At 45.8% G+C, this 15,636-nt stretch overlaps 1 protein-coding gene across 2 annotated transcripts in view; it reads right to left on the bottom strand.

Annotated features, from left to right (window-relative positions):
- Positions 1-255: 255 nt before the first annotated feature.
- ZFAND3 (zinc finger AN1-type containing 3) overlaps positions 256-15,636 on the bottom strand; it is a 321,493-nt gene continuing 306,112 nt past the window's right edge. For both annotated transcript variants that reach the window (XM_049765426.1, XM_049765427.1), the window contains exon 6: positions 256-2,464. In XM_049765426.1, the coding sequence (XP_049621383.1) occupies positions 2,310-2,464 (155 nt within the window). In that variant the 3' untranslated portion in view covers positions 256-2,309. The remainder of the gene's footprint in view (positions 2,465-15,636) is intronic.

The following is a 15,636-nucleotide window of genomic DNA, read 5'->3' as shown; positions in this document are numbered from 1 at the left end:
GTTGGAACATAAAGAAGCTGCACTGCCCAAAGACCTAGACACACCTCGGGGCTCTCAGGGCTGTGCTTAATTTCCTTACCCCCCACCAGACACTCTCTTCCTGTGGTTCTGAGGCAGATGCACCCAATAGAAACCAGTGTGGAACTGGATGAATGAACAGACACTTCAGAAGGAGCATGTATTCCACCCCCATTTTTTGCCAGAGAGGCTTTTTGACTTGGGCACTTAGAACCAGTAGGACAGAGAAATCCAAACTTTCATATGATTGGTTTAATTTTTTTTTCAGCAGGAGAAAAAAAGGAATAAAGTTACAAGATTCTTTTAATATTTTCACAATGTTAAAACTAAAACTGAGCTCTAGGCTATATGTGTAAGTAAATCTAGAACACAAAAGGGTTAAATAAGATTTTTTCTCTTAAAGATACAAGAATTTAAGCTTTCCTTACATTTAACAAACTTCACAGAACAGATACTGCAGGGGCACAGCCCTTCCTCCCCCCACCCCCAGCTCTACCATCGGGAAGTGAACAGGGGTCGGGCCTCCCTGCGTGCCGCCCGTCCCCCAGAGCCTGCTGCCCCTTGCTGCCCGGCAGCAGCTGCTGGGGCCTGAGGAGGGCGGAAGGGCACGCGTGTGGCCTCTTGGGGATTGAAGCTTGAGGGGGAGCCTAGGCAGGCGCCTCAGTGAGGAAGGCCATGGGCTGGCCAGAGGGCCGTGGCTTGACAACAGTGGTAAACGTGGGCAGACCGGGTGCCCTGCCCTGGGCTGCCCGAGAGCAAGACACCAGTCTGGTCCTGAAGCAAGAATTAAGGCTGGAGATTTTGCAGCGGATTCCACTCAGGGGCTGGGGGTGAAGAGCATGATTTCCTATTTCAGTATTTTGGACCAAAAAATATTTGTGTGTGGTGTTTTGCTGCTGATTTGCAGAGCTAAACTGTTTGTTGTGGTATGAAGGGAAAGTTCCAGAAGCCTGTGCATTGGCAGATATAAACCATCTCTGTAGGAGCCATCTCCCCTCACCAACCTATTTTAGGGCTGTGAGGCCACTGATGCCCACTCAGGTTCAAGGGTATCTTACTCCTGTCTACCTGGCCCCCAATCTCCACTAGTAACACAGGCCACAGGCCCACCTCTCCTCTTTCTCATCTGGCCTGAGCGGCTGCAGCTACTGGGCTTCTCTGCCCAGGTGGAGGGCACAGGCTGAGGACACACCCCCCCAGCCCCCAGAGCAGAGACTAAGCCCTGTCCCAGGCACTAGGCTGCCTCTTTCACTGAGCTTGCTGTGTAGTCCATGTGCACTGCCTGTCTCTAGAGAAGGAGAGGCAGAGACCATGGCACTGCCCGCTTGGCCCCAGGGGGTCAATGGGAGCAGGAAGGGCAGAGTCTGGGCAGCAGCTGTCCCAGCTTCTCCCAAGTGCCTCTGCAGATCCCCCATCAGCTCTGAAACACCTTTTGAAGAAACTCCCAATATAGAACTCAAGGTGCAGAGGCCAGTGGGGCAGCCCGGCACAGCTGCTGTGCTGAGATTAGCCTTATTTGATCAATCGCCAGGTCCCTGAAACTTGGCAAACGGCAGACCGGCCAGGATACTTGCTGCTTCTCACTCTGTGGATCCTGTGTAGAGAGGTGGGTCTTGGTGGTGGTGGTTAGTCTCAAGTGGAGGAATTCTCAAAGTGAGGTTAATGCTTGTCTTCTTGTGTGATGAGTTTTTCATAGCAAGTCAGATAAAAAATTTTTCCTAAGAACCAGCCTGAGCCCCCTTTCCAGCTCTGTGGGAGCACAAGACCACCCCCTGCCCAGCCACATGGCCACTCGTGGCAGCCTCCCATGGCCAAGGCACGCGTGGCCATCAGGTATCTTGGCTACCGGGACTAAGGATAAGTGAAGAGGTGAAAGGCGGAACATTACAGAGTTTCTGGCAAAGCCATGTGCGTCGTGGGAACATTAACACCAGCTTCTCCTCAGTGACTCCAAGTCTCCATCTGGAACATTTCCACTTAAGGCTTTTTTAAGTTTGACTCCAGCAGTGACAGGTATGTGTTGTTTTAAATCCACTAGCCATGCTCAAAAAAAATATTCTTCATGTTTTAATTTTATACAATGGCTAGCAGGCACCTTAGTAACCAGCCAGAAATCAATTTCAACCACCATCAACCCCTAAACTACAGTACCAGGATGGCTGGCTAAAGAAAGGAAACGGACTGGCTGTAGTCTGACGCGTGCCCAGTACAAGGTGTCTGGCTGACTTTGTCCTAAATAAGGCTAACATTAGTGAACTAAGAACAGCGTCATGTGTGGCCGTGCCTGGCCTTCAGGAGCACCCCTCCCCGATGCGCTGGCAGGAACGCCCCACTTTCCGGTCCAGTTTCACCATTTTCATGATGGCTTCCTCTCGGCCACGACCCATGTGGTCAAACGTACAGTCGTGCTGCTCCGGGAGGCGATGTAACATGCAGAACACGTAGCCTGCAGCCATGGGAGAAGCAAAGAGATAGTCAGTGCCTCCAAAAGAAAATCCATTAGCCAAGTTAAAACCCAAAGCCTCTCCCTTCAGCTCTGCTCCAGAGGTAGAGGCACAACTCCCAGAGACTTGTTTATAACCCAACACCACTGCCCTTGGATTAGAAGCCCAACTCCTCCACGCGTCAAAGCTCTTCTCCAGGGCATATGATGTCCCCTGGATGTCTGAAGGACACAATTCCCTCAAGGTTCACTGCTGAGGTAACTTCTGCTTTCAATGCTGCCTGTGCCTGGACCATGGAAATGGACCGCAAAAGACTGCTGAATGAGACACTCTCCCAAGTTTCAAAGAGTGGGCTGCAAGCCCCTTCCTCTCAACATACCACAGGCTAGAGTAGCACAGAGCTGACAGCTCAGCTCCTTCTGTGGTTTGGGCAAATTGTGGTACCCACCACAGGACACCCACTCGTTCCAGAGGTTGAGAGGGAGCAGAAGTGATTATGGCTTAAATTACATTCTACTTCCTGTAAAGCTAGGGCTTGGGGGGGGGGGAATGAGAGTGATCAAAACATAACCCACAAGTGAGTGGGGGCTCTCAAAGGAAAATGGATTATTTTAAGAGCTGGTTAGTATTACATATAGAGGAAAAAATGAAAATGCTGAGTTCTAAAAGCTGCTACAAGTCCTATCCGGCAGGTAGGACTATCCCACACTCAGGGTTTCCTACCTATAGTCTCCCACCCCAATAAGCCCCCAAGAGGTGGAAGTGGCCACAGGACTGCAGAGGGCAGACAGTGCTGGGAGACAGTATGGTCAGAAGCAGGAGAGGAGGTACTTGGGGACTTGGCAAAGGGACTCTGGGCAGTACACAAATGTAACTACCATGGACTATCAAGTGTTCCTTCCCATGTGCTGATCAGTTTTGAGAAACACTGTGCAAATGCACTCATGGCGGACTTGGTGCCCACGAGGCCCATGTGACACTCTTGGAAGGGGGAAAGAACTGGGCTGGGGAGAGGAGCTCCTCACCACCACTGCAGGCCATCAGGTGCCCATATACACCTCCCAGAGCCCTGGTTAGGCCTAGTGTCAGGCCCACTTGCCTGTGAGAGAGCCTGACTCCATCTTCACATCTGCTCTTCCTCTTCTATGCTGAAGCAGCCCCTCCCTGCCCCCTAACATATGTTCTCCTCATTGTCCAAACAAACAGCATCCCCTCTCAGAGACCTCTTTCTTTCCAGGTTAGATCCCAGCAGCTAGTGTGAATGGGGACCCAGTCCTGCAAACCAATTCTTCAGGTTCCTACCCTCAGATTCTTTGCAGCAGTGGTCTTAAAACAGCAGAAATTTCACTAGCCAACTCCTAAGCTGCATCCACTCAGAGAACATCACTCAGCCGACAGCATCCTGCTCTGATGCCTCCAGCTCCCACCATATACTGGTGGACGAACACAGTCTGGGGTCTGAACAACCAGGCCCTCCTAGGACCATCCATTGTGCATGAAAATACATTATTAACTGTTTCCCAGGGAGAGCAGGGCAATATGTTTGACTCTAAATTGGGATTGGGTTTAAGAAAAAGAACAGAGATGAGATTTTTGTCTCCTGAGGAGCCAAACTCCCATTTGGTCCAAAAGCAAAGTTAAGATTAATGAGCTCATGTGTTATATTTACTGATAAGTTCATTAGTTGCAGATATTGGATACCAGTTGTCTTTCTCCTCAAGGACCTCCCAGCAGAATAGGTTTTGATATGTCCTCTCCATCTGATAACTGCATCATCTTTCCACTGGATGGAAAGACCTGTTAGGTTAGGTTCAGGGAGGCACCACAGAATGGTGGCAGGAAGTATTTGCAGACATTTCTGTAGCTAAATCCTAAGCTATTCCTTTTCTATAAGGAGAGGGAGGACATCAGCTCCCCCTTCCCTTCCTTCAAGATACTGGGATGGTGCAGAAGGTCCCAAGGGCTCTTTGGTTGTGATGGATGATGCTGGCTGAATAAAAGTAGCAGGAAATGGATTGCCCCTGAAATTAACTCAGCCTGGCTCAGCCTTACACCTCATTAGTCAAAGGCAGACTGGGGTGGGGGGGGGCGCTCCAGTTCTGTCTGTACTATTATCCTACCCCTGCTTACTTAGCTTGGCTCCCACCAGCAAGGGGAAAGCCAAACCAGTGGGTCTGAAAGCCCCAGATTCTGTCTGGAAAAGGGAACAGGGAGTGTCACTAGGTAGATCTCTATTCTCTCCCAATCCAGCCACAAACACCTGCCAGAGTTGTGTATACCTGGCAGACACACTATCATTTGGCTGTGACTGCTCTCCTCCTTTTTTGGTTTTTGGGTCACACCCAGCAGCACTCAGGGGTTAACCTGGCTCTGTACTCAGAAATCGTTCCTGGCAGGCTCGGGGGACCATCTGGGATGCCAAGATTCGAACCACCTTCCATCCGATCGTCTGCATGCAAGGCAAATGCCCTACTGCTGTGTTATCTCTCAGGCCCGTTTTGACTGCTTTTTTTTTTTTTTTTGGGTGGGGGCACACCCGGTGACGCTCAGGGGTTACTCCTGGCTATGCGTTCAGAAATCACTCCTGGCTTGGGGGACCATATGGGACGCTGGGGGATCAAACCCAGGTCCATCCTAGGCTTTCGCTGGCAAGGCAGACACCTTATTGCTCTGCACCACCATTCCGGCCCCTTGATTATTTTGTTTTGTTTTTTAATGGGGAGCCTCCAAGCTGTGTCCAGAGGCCATTTCTAGCAATACTTGGATTTAGCTGAGAAGGGAATATGTATTGGTGCTGGGGGTTAAACTTAGGACTTTGAACATGGCAGGCAGGCACACCACCCTTTGAGGTATCTCTCCTGCCCTGAATTTGATTTCTGGAAGGTTAAATCCATGAAATGGCAGCTAAATTTCAGAAGTACTGCTGTTAACAACTAGAACATATGCCACTGTAATTCACTGGGGAAAAGTAGGGGAAAATTTGGAAGGCTCACTTCCCAAGCTGCAGCACTGAGGTTATTAGATTCATAAATTAGGCTCAGTTCCCTCTCCTGTCAGATGGCTCACCAAGAGGAAGTTCCGTGCTGGAACTGTCCCAGGTGCTGAGTAGGGATTATTCACTGGCAGCAACAATTGGCTCAGTGCAGTTAGGTGTGAGCAGTGGGATAGTCTGTCCTGGTGAGGGGCTGTGAGCGCAGGTAGGAAGTTGAAGTGACTCATATGGAGGAAAGATGAGATTTGACCCTTTTTTATTCGGTGGCCATAGATGTTTCCAGAAAACACTGCAAGTATTGTGAACTCTTCATTGCTCTCCAATTGAATTCTGGAGACCATGTTGAGTCTAGAGAGATGAGTTTGGGCTGGTGGGAGGATTATTGCTCTTAATTTCAATGATGAACATGTTTCAAAGTGCAAAGGGATTCACTGCCTACACAGTAGGGAGCCTCAGAATCCCCTGACATTGCTCACCAGAAACCCATTGGCCTTTCCCAGAGAGGGTCAAACAAGGCAGTATTCCTGAGGGATGAAAAGCAGGGAAAATAACCCAATTGCTGAGGGGTGACAAAGGCTTTGCTGTTATCAGGGTATCATGCAATTCTTTTTCCCAATTAAAGCAAGCAGACAAACAACCCAAAACTCTATGTCAAAATGGCACTCAAGCACTCACATATTCCATCTCTACATTTTTACTGTTCAGCTTCACTTAGTTTATGACACCCATATATTATAATACTTGAGAAGAAATGAGGGAAAAAACCACAAGGCTACAGCTTTGTTTTCTTTTTTGGTGCAAAGAGTATGCATGCGTGCACATGTGCACACATGTATTGGTGGGTGGTTGGGTCACATCTGGAGGTACTCAGGAGTGACTCATGGTGGTGCTTGGGTGCTAGGGATGGACCAAGTCAGCCAAGTACAAGGTAAGTACCTCAGTTTTTACCATCAATCCAGCGAACCTCAGCCCTTTCTGTACCACTTTCCTGCTTCCAAGGAGTGAGGAGTAGAGTTCCATCAAGGCTGCCAGAGTTTTCAGTTAATCTGTACAAATGCTTAAGAACCTGGGGCTAGAGAGATAGCATGGAGGTAAGGCGTTTGCCTTTCATGCAGAAGGTCATCGGTTTAAATTCTGGCATCCCATATGGTCCCCTGTGCCTGCCAGGAGCAATTTCTGAGCATGGAGCCAGGAGTAACCCCTGAGCACTGCCGGGTGTGACCCAAAAATCACACACACACACACACACACACACACACACACACACACACACACACACACACACACACACAAATGCTTAAGAACCTGTGTAAGAGGTTTTGCTCTTGCTGACACCAAGCAGCAATTTGAGATGAGCCTTTAACTAAAAAGGGAGGATAAAGCAGCTACTCCTTTGCACTTTGTTTCTGGTTCCCCTCTCTCTCCACCTGGCTTCTGACAGGCCACCCTAGACTGGGGAGAGGGACAGAAGGCAGTGAGGTAGAAGGCAGGTGATAGCAGCCAACCTTCTCCAGCTAGTAGCTGGGGCATCTTAGAGAATCTTCAGTAGCTGCTCCATAGTTTGAAAAGATCTTTAACTCAGGAGGCGAGGAAGAGAATGGCTGAACCTCTAGGGACCCTCCTGTGGGTTGGGAGAAGATACTGGTCTGACTCTATTATCATGAGAGACATTAAGATGATGACACCAGGGATAAAGATCATTCAACTGCATATCCACCTCCTCTCTGAACCCAGAGAATCCTGTGAGTCAAGTGACCAAGAAATGCAGGAGGCAGCATGCAAGAAGATCACTGCCCTGAACAGTGGCCTAGGGGGTTCTGAGGGAAGACAGGTATTTCTAATGTAGACTACTGAGCCTTATGTACAGATATCAAGATACCTCACTGATACTGGGCACTATCATTCCCAGAAGAAAACCAAACCAAAGTTTACATTCTAAACTCCTACAGATCTAAATCAGGTTTGTTTCTTTAAAAAAGGTCCAATTTGGCCAGAGTGATAGCACTCTGGGCGTTTGCCTTGCATGCAGCTGACCTGGGATGGACCCAGGTTCAATTCCCAAGATCCTAAATGGTGCCCTGAGCCTGCTAGGAGAGCGCAGAGCCAGGAGTCACCCCTGAGCACCACCAGGTGTGGTCTCAAAAAAAAAAAACAAAAACAAACAAAAAAACCCCAAAATGTATGAATGAATGAATGAATAAATGAATAAAAATAAAGGCTCATTTGGTGACAGTGAAACTTCTAACCTCACCCATCAACTGAAAAATCATAGTTTATTTAGTTCTATCACCCATCACATCTGTTAGTAAGCAAAGGGTATAGTGGTATCCTGAAGCTAAAAGTCCATGAACAAGAACAATTTTCACTGAAATGGGATCCTCACACAAGATGATATAATACCCAATACCAGTATACCTGTCTCACTCCTTTACAAGATAATAGAGTCACTGCCCAAGAACACTAGAGGTCTTTCACAGGGTCTAAGAAAAAAGGTGCAGCGTTTGCCGGTAGGACTGCCCAGGCTGCAGAACAAGACATCCACTTCCTAGGCTGAGAGCTCACTGCTAACCCCAGCCAAACCAGCATGTCACTCCTACAAACTGAGAACTGAGCAGAGCCTGAAACTTTCTTTACTCAAGTGATCTCTTTAGAGGGGAAAAAAAAAAGCTGAGCCAAATTTCAAAGTCCGAGTCCTTGATAATTTTATTCAATCACTGCCAGACAGAAATGTAGATTATCAGTTTTATCTTTGAGTAAAACACTCTATTAAAGTAGCAAACTGACACTATTCTCACAGCTACCATGTAAGCTCTTTGGTCCAGCTCTACAGCTTCAGGATTAGTCTCATAAGAGAAGAAAAAAAGTCACAAAAAGTCACAGGAACATCAGTCTTCTGGCTCAAAACTATGGAGTGGTCTTGGGATGGGGTGGGGCCATGTCCTCACTCCGCCAAAGCCCCCCAACAGCCAGATCCCGACTCCAAAGCTGTCACTATTTCCAGGGTCTAACTCCTCAGATCCATCCCTGATCTATGTAGAGGCATCAAGCTGCCAACTATCCCAGGTACTCTTGCCGTAAACTCTGAGACCTTCTTGGAGCAGGGGTGGACAGCCTCCACTCACCTCTCTACTCCCAGAAGCCCCAATGCCAAACTCATATCCCACATGTCAGAGTAAAGGCCCATTTCTGCAGATCCTGGGGTTCCTGGAGTGCGTGACCACATTTATGACCACACGAAATATCCAAATTTTTCAATACTGCCAGTAGAAGCACACAAGTAGTACAGAAGCCAACTAATCTCGAGAAACAAAAACACTACACAATGCTCAACTAGCAACAAATAGTTTAGTAAGCGCTCACACAATGACTTAATGATCCCCACTGCACAATTTTCAGAATGTTTTAATTTTAAATATTTTTCAATAATTCCATTAACCATTTAATTGTAACAAGCAATCTAAAATTGACTATTTTGTGCCTGCCAAGGGGGCAGGTTTGAGATGGGTGGGTAGAAAACTGGGGCCAATGGTGGAGAGAATGTTAAACAAGTGCTGTAATTATAAAAAGATTGAATAGCTCCAAAAATACGGATTTTCATTGAGCTGAGCAATTGTTTTCTTGCATATCTCCCACTTTTAAGGCACCCCCAAAGTGGCCGTTTTTAGAAAAGTCACAAACCAGGGCAGGGCTCAGCTCTACTTGCAAGTGAAGTTTTACACTCTAGTGCTCATTTGAATTGCAAATCATCAAAGGTTCAAGCAAAATTTAAAAATACTGACGAGTCTTAAAAACTCAGCTCCTGGGGCCGGAGAGATAGCACAGCAGCGTTTGCCTTGCAAGCAGCCGATCCAGGACCTAAGGTGGTTGGTTCGAATCCCGGTGTCCCATATGATCCCCCGTGTCTGCCAGGAGCTATTTCTGAGCAGACAGCCAGGAATAACCCCTGAGCACTGCCGGTGTGGCCCCAAAACCAAAAACAAACAAAAAAACAAAAACAAACAAAAAAACAACAACAAAAAAACTCATCTGTAAAATGATATACTGTAGTGAAACTTGTGACAATGTGTTTTATACACACAAATCCGTCCAGGTACCTAGCAGCTCTCTCTGGGCAAATCCAATCAGGAGAATAGTTAGAGAGCCTGTGACAGATGCACATGGGCCCCCAAAGACTTCTGACGACCCATATAGTGGATTATTCAAAGCTCAACTTGCCACCATCTATTAGCTGGTACCTCTAGTGTCTAGTTAAGCAGGTGAAATGTGTTTGATGCATCCAGTATCTGAAACCACCCAGCCATTTTGTTAGAAAAGGAATCAGCAGACCCCAAATACCAGAACTTCACCGTTCCTCTCACAACCGGTAACTGGGATGTCTCTGAGCTGGCCAACAGGACTCCTGTACTGAACCCTAGAGCAGGGATATGGGACCCCCAAGCCAGGCCTCCACAGCAAGGCCAAGCAGCCGGGTCCCTGGGGGTGTGGGGGAAGGAAAAGTAACCCCTTCCATGGCCATAAACCTGGCTGTGCAGTGGACCTCCTTACACTGGGGTCCTTTCTCATCTGTCTTCATTTCCAAATGTACTTTGTACTTTTTTCCAACTGTACTTTGTTAACCTTGATACCACAATGCTCATAATTTTAGACTGTTCCTAAAAAAGGAAATGGAATGCCTAAGACCTGCAGGATAACACTCCATGTGCATAACTCCTCACAAAGCAGAACATTCTCCCCAACCGAGCCAGATGTCAACCAGCTCCCAAAGTGAAAATATAGATTCTCTACATGAGAAACACTGACACTCAACTACTATTGATTCGCTCTTGATGGCCTCTCTCCCTTCACTTCCCTCTACCATGGACTTTCGCTTACTATGGGATTTGGTGGCTGAGAAGCCCTGGGAGCCATCTTCCCTAGACTCCAAAAATTAACTCACAGGTTGAAGCTGGGTTCCGGATCTTACTCCTTCCCTGACTATTTCAAAAGACTTAAAAAGAACATATAAGGGACCGGAGAGATAGCATGGAGGTAGGGTGTTTGCCTTTCATGCAGAAGGATGGTGGTTTGAATCCCGGCATCCCATATGGTCCCCCGGAGCCTGCCAGGAGCAATTTCTGAGCGCAGAGCCAGGAGTAACCCCTGAGTACTGCCGGGTGTGACCCAAAAAAAAAAAAAAAAAAAAAAGGACATTATAAATACCCTTTGAGTATCTCTTTAATTACATTCTTTCAATAAGCATATCCGTGACTGAATATCTTCTCATGTAGCCAATCCCCCCCATTCTCGAGATCTGTTTAGTACAGAATTCTAGTAGACAAGTCTTTGTTTAAAGGCCATGTAAGAAAAAGTTTATGGGGATTGTTGGTCTTGATACCTCCACGCTCATATGCAACAGTAATACCTTTTGTTATTCTTCCTTTTTGCATAGGCACATTACAATGTGCAGAGATTACATATGCAAACAAGTTCTTATCTAATAGAGAGGGGGAGTACATTTTTTTCCCTTTATTTAAACATCTTGGTTACATATATGATTGTGATTAGGTTTCAGTCATGTAAAGAGCACCCCCTTCACCAGTGCAACATTCCCACCACCAATGTCCCAAATCTCCCTCCATCCCATCCCACCCCCACCTGTACTCCAGACAGGCTTGCCAGTTTCCTCGTTCATTCACATGATTGTGGTAGTTCTCTGTGTAGTTATTTCTATAACTGCACTTACCACTCTTTGTGGTGAGCTTCATGAAGTGAGCTGGAAGTTCCAGCCCCCCTCTCACTGTCTCTGAGGATTATTGCAAAAATGACTTTTATTTTTCTTAAAACCCATAGATGAGTGAGACTATTCTGCGTCTCTCTCTCTCTCCCTGACTTATTTTACTCAGTGTGATAGATTCCATGTACATCCATGTATAGAAAAATTTCATGACTTCATCTCTCCTGACGGCTGCATAATATTCCATTGTGTATATGTACCACAGTTTCTTTAGCCATTCGTCTGTTGAAGGGTATCTTGGTTGTTTCTAGAGCCTGGCTATTGTGAATAGTGCTGCAATAAATATAGGTGTGAGGAAGGGGTTTTTGTATTGTATTCTTGTGTTCTTAGGGTATATACCTAGGAGTGGAATAGCTGGGTCGAATGTGAGCTCAATTTCCAGATTTTGGAGTACATTTTAAACTGTATTGAGACATCTGAACTCCTGGCATAGTGACTTGTCTTAGACTTCAGCTGAGCGGACATTCACCATTCACCCCTGAACTGTGGACACCGTCTGAGGAAACAAACATGGTTTCCTACACCATTACCAGGAATAAGAACTCTTAACAAGGAAGGCTCCACCACCGTCATGGCATTGACTTACTCCAAAGATGGTACTTATGACACCATGATACCTAGGAACAGCATAAGTCTGCTTTTAGGGCAGGATTCTCTGCAATGATACCTAATGGTGAGACAAAACCAGAAGACGCCATATACCTCACAGCCTTCAACATGGGACCTGTACAGAAATCAAGTTCTATAACTACAGAAACCCGACAGCAACAACTGTGATGGTGAAGAACTGTTTCTGGGACCACAGAGAATGTCGAAGGCGTTGGACAACCTAGTAGGCCTGGAGCCTGTAGTTGGTCTTATGCCAAAACACTTCAGGGGTGAGGTCTCCCTGTTTTTAGGCCAAAGGTTTTTCCTTCCAATTTCTCCCATATTTTGCTGTGCCTATGCAAATAACAACTGCCACACACAAACATACATATACACACACACCTTTTTTTTCTTCTAGTCCATCTATTACTGAAAAATAAAATAAAAGAGCATACTAAAGCTTCTGCTATTGTATTTAGGACTTTCTTGGTAATACAATAATTGTCACAAGTATATCTGCTAATGAAATCCTTTACTTTTTCTAATTCTTTATTTTTTTATTTTAGATCTCCTATTTTTCTTTATATTTTTGATAACTTTGCTTCTTGTCATCCTGAAACAAATGTATTATGATCAGTTATGTCAATATGACGCATTTTCTTTTAATAAATTTATTTAAAAAAAAGAAAAAAAGAATAATATTTTCCCAGTAAGTTGAAAGTTCCTCAAAGTTCAGGACAGCTCACTAACTTCAAAGCTTGTTTGTAAAAAAAACTCTGGGAACAGCAGGTGGCTACAGGAAAGATTGCTAGAAAGAATTCACCACTTATACTTGCATCAACAGCAATCCCTGGATTACAGAACATCCAATGACCCAAGGCTGGATGTGCAGCACAGAATGTATTAAGGGATTTTAACGCCCTTTCTTTCACTAGTCTGTGGGACAGGCAAAGCAGCTGCAGGTATCTGGGGGAAGGGAGTCTTTATGCTTCCCCTTCCTCTCCATCCCTTGCTTTGTGTGATGGTGGGAAAAGCATCATTCCTAGACACAGAGCTTGGCACAGGGTGGTTGAGGAGGCTGATGCAGGGATTGCTTGCACTGAAAATGCAAGCACGCAAACTCACAACCATATTGGGCATTAGCATGTTTTTCAGAGGAAGAAATTCCAACTTTGAAGAGCCCACACTGACCCTCAACAGAATAAATAGCACAACCATTAACAGACAATTCTAAAACTGAAGCAATCATTTATTTTCCCCTTGACTCAATTAAAATATCCATAAGCTACAACTGTTAGAACAAAAAGCAGTGTGGTTAGAAGGCGAAGATATAAAAGCCTTCTTAATATCTTGTGCCCAGCTGCTATACATGCTCAGAGAATGTCTACAAAGCAGACAGCAGAGCGGGCAGAGAACCATGCCATTCCTGCATGATAGAGGGAGTCTGGACTTAGCATTTTAGAGTGTAGAACAATACTATTCTCAGTTCCCTTTCCACCATCTCTGCAGATACCTATCCTTGGACAGACTCTCTGACCTCTCAACTCTCCTGTGCAGAACTGCATGACCTGTCCCTCTGAGGCACAGAACCCCACAGTTAGAAACTATGTCTTTTCCATTTTCATTCTTGTCTTCACCTGGGGGAAAAAAGTCTACCCTAATTTTTTTTGCCAGGGGGTAGGTTGGGAGTTGGGATTGGGCTGGGTAGAAGACAAAAAATAGGTTGCCTACACCAGGAAGGGCAATCCTCCTGAGCAGAAGGAGAAGGGAGGCTGACTACAAGTTCACATTATACCAATACCAAGCTGCTTCATTCAGATATGAACATATTTAAAAACCAAGAGAAAAGGCTCAATGATTATTAACCATAGAAATAATGACTTGCTCTTTCAAATAACATTTCATTTCCAGACAGAGACAGCATTAGTCTCTGGCTACCAGGGCAATTTTTAGGATCTGAAAAATCCTAGGAGGTGCCTACCCCTCCCCACCAAGTTTGAGTGTTCTGGACAAGAGCAAAGTAGTAGCAGAAAACTGTTTCTCTGGTAACCTCCTCTTCCTCTCAGCAGGCTTTGTCTGGCTTTCTCCTTAAGTCTTTCACAGACCCTTGGAAGATAATAAAAGCCAGCTGCAGTTAATTCAAAAAAATGGGGGCCCTAGAGGCCCATGTGACAATGGCAGCGTGGCCATCAGAAGTGCCTCTCTCCAGAACATAGGAAAAGGAAGAGGCAGACCCTTTGCCAGTGTTCTGAAGTAGGAGAGGAGCACAAAGGGGATTGCCGAGAGCTTTGGAGAAATCATGGCTCAGTCCAGTCCTACAGTAGTTGTGGAAAGCACTTTCATTGGGAACCTCCCCTTTTCTTTCAGAGCAGTTTCTGTAGGAACTTGTGCTCTGGAGCCCAAGTACTGACTTCAGCCAGTGCAGCACTGCATTCTCTGTCACCTGCAATAGCTCAGCTCAGCCTTTCTACTTTCCTACCCTGCAGTTTCCTGAGGCACCAGTTCAGGAGTAGCCCCTGACACAAAGTCACAGAAGGCTTGTGTTAGCTCTCTGGCTGCTGTCTCCCATCATCTCACACACTTGGTTTCAAGGCTATCTTCTTCCTCTTAGCCTTCTCTTAGCCTTCTCTTCTGAGAAGCCCCTTACTGAGAGAGGAAAATAAATGTGGAAATCTTTGCCTGAACATGTAAGGCAAAAGTTGTCCCTGTCCCTCTCCCCAAACCTCTCTGTAGAGACTATACATACATGACTGGTAGTCACAAGCTTGTAAAAATTTCTGTTGAAGATATGCAAATTTGAAAGGGAACTGATTTAAATATATAAAGACTACACAAGGCAGCCTCATGAAACTCTCAGTGGTTAGGGACACATGAAAGGGACACAGAAACTTCCGAAGGACAGCAGAGAAGCACTTCTATTCTCGTGGGGGCATCTCCGCAAGTATGGCTAAAAATCTGCAAGGCTCCCTCATAAACAGAGGCAGAACTTGTGAGTGACACATTTCCCAATTTGGTCATGTTTGTGTGTGGAAAAGGCCACGTTGGCTTTCCTGAGACCATGTTGGGAGAGGAGAAGCAAGGGAAAAGAAGGGGCTGCAGTCACTGCAAAAAAAACTCTGCTTTCACCTACTGTGCTGGCATCATGTACACTTTTTGTGTGCTTCTTTCAAAAATCAAGTCTCTCTGCAAGCTACCTGTTCTCACAATATCCCTCCCCCAAGTCACTTTCAGGAACTCCACATATAAACATGCATTACTCTATTTTCACAAAATTTAAGCTTTAAAGTTACAACTATTGAGGAGGAGGGGTAGACATAAGAGCTAGCTTCTTGATTCTCTTGATTTAAAGTGAGTTTATTTAAATGTACCACCCCTGGAAGGAAAAAGGCTCATTTATTTCTGGTAGAAGCTTGTGCCAGCTGGAGACATGAGTTCAAGTCAGACTTAACTATACCGTAGTCTGCACACCAGGGTATCTAGACTTCTGGATGCCTCTAAGTCATACTGCTACCCTTGTTTTCCTTCTTTCTCTGGTAGCTCTTCTCTATTGTCTTGTGGATATTCAGTGCTAGACTCATTTCCCTTTGGTCTCAAGAATTAGTTTATTTGCAACTTTCTCCCTTAAGGTTTAAAATTCCAATTATAAATGCTAACAGCTCTGAAACGAATCTCTTGGCTGCAGAAGACATTCTCTCTGGAGCTCCATGCCTCAGTCCCACAAAACAGAACACCTATTTCTTCACAAACCTGCTTTTTTTATTCAAGAGAATAAGTGTAGCCAGTAGCTCATGACAAAAGCCTGGAGTCATCATTGCCATTTT

This window comes from Suncus etruscus, chromosome 18, assembly GCF_024139225.1.
Source record: "Suncus etruscus isolate mSunEtr1 chromosome 18, mSunEtr1.pri.cur, whole genome shotgun sequence".
NCBI lineage: Eukaryota > Metazoa > Chordata > Mammalia > Eulipotyphla > Soricidae > Suncus > Suncus etruscus.
The sequence above is the reverse complement of the archived record's forward strand: the minus strand, read 5'-3'. Positions and strand labels throughout refer to the sequence as shown.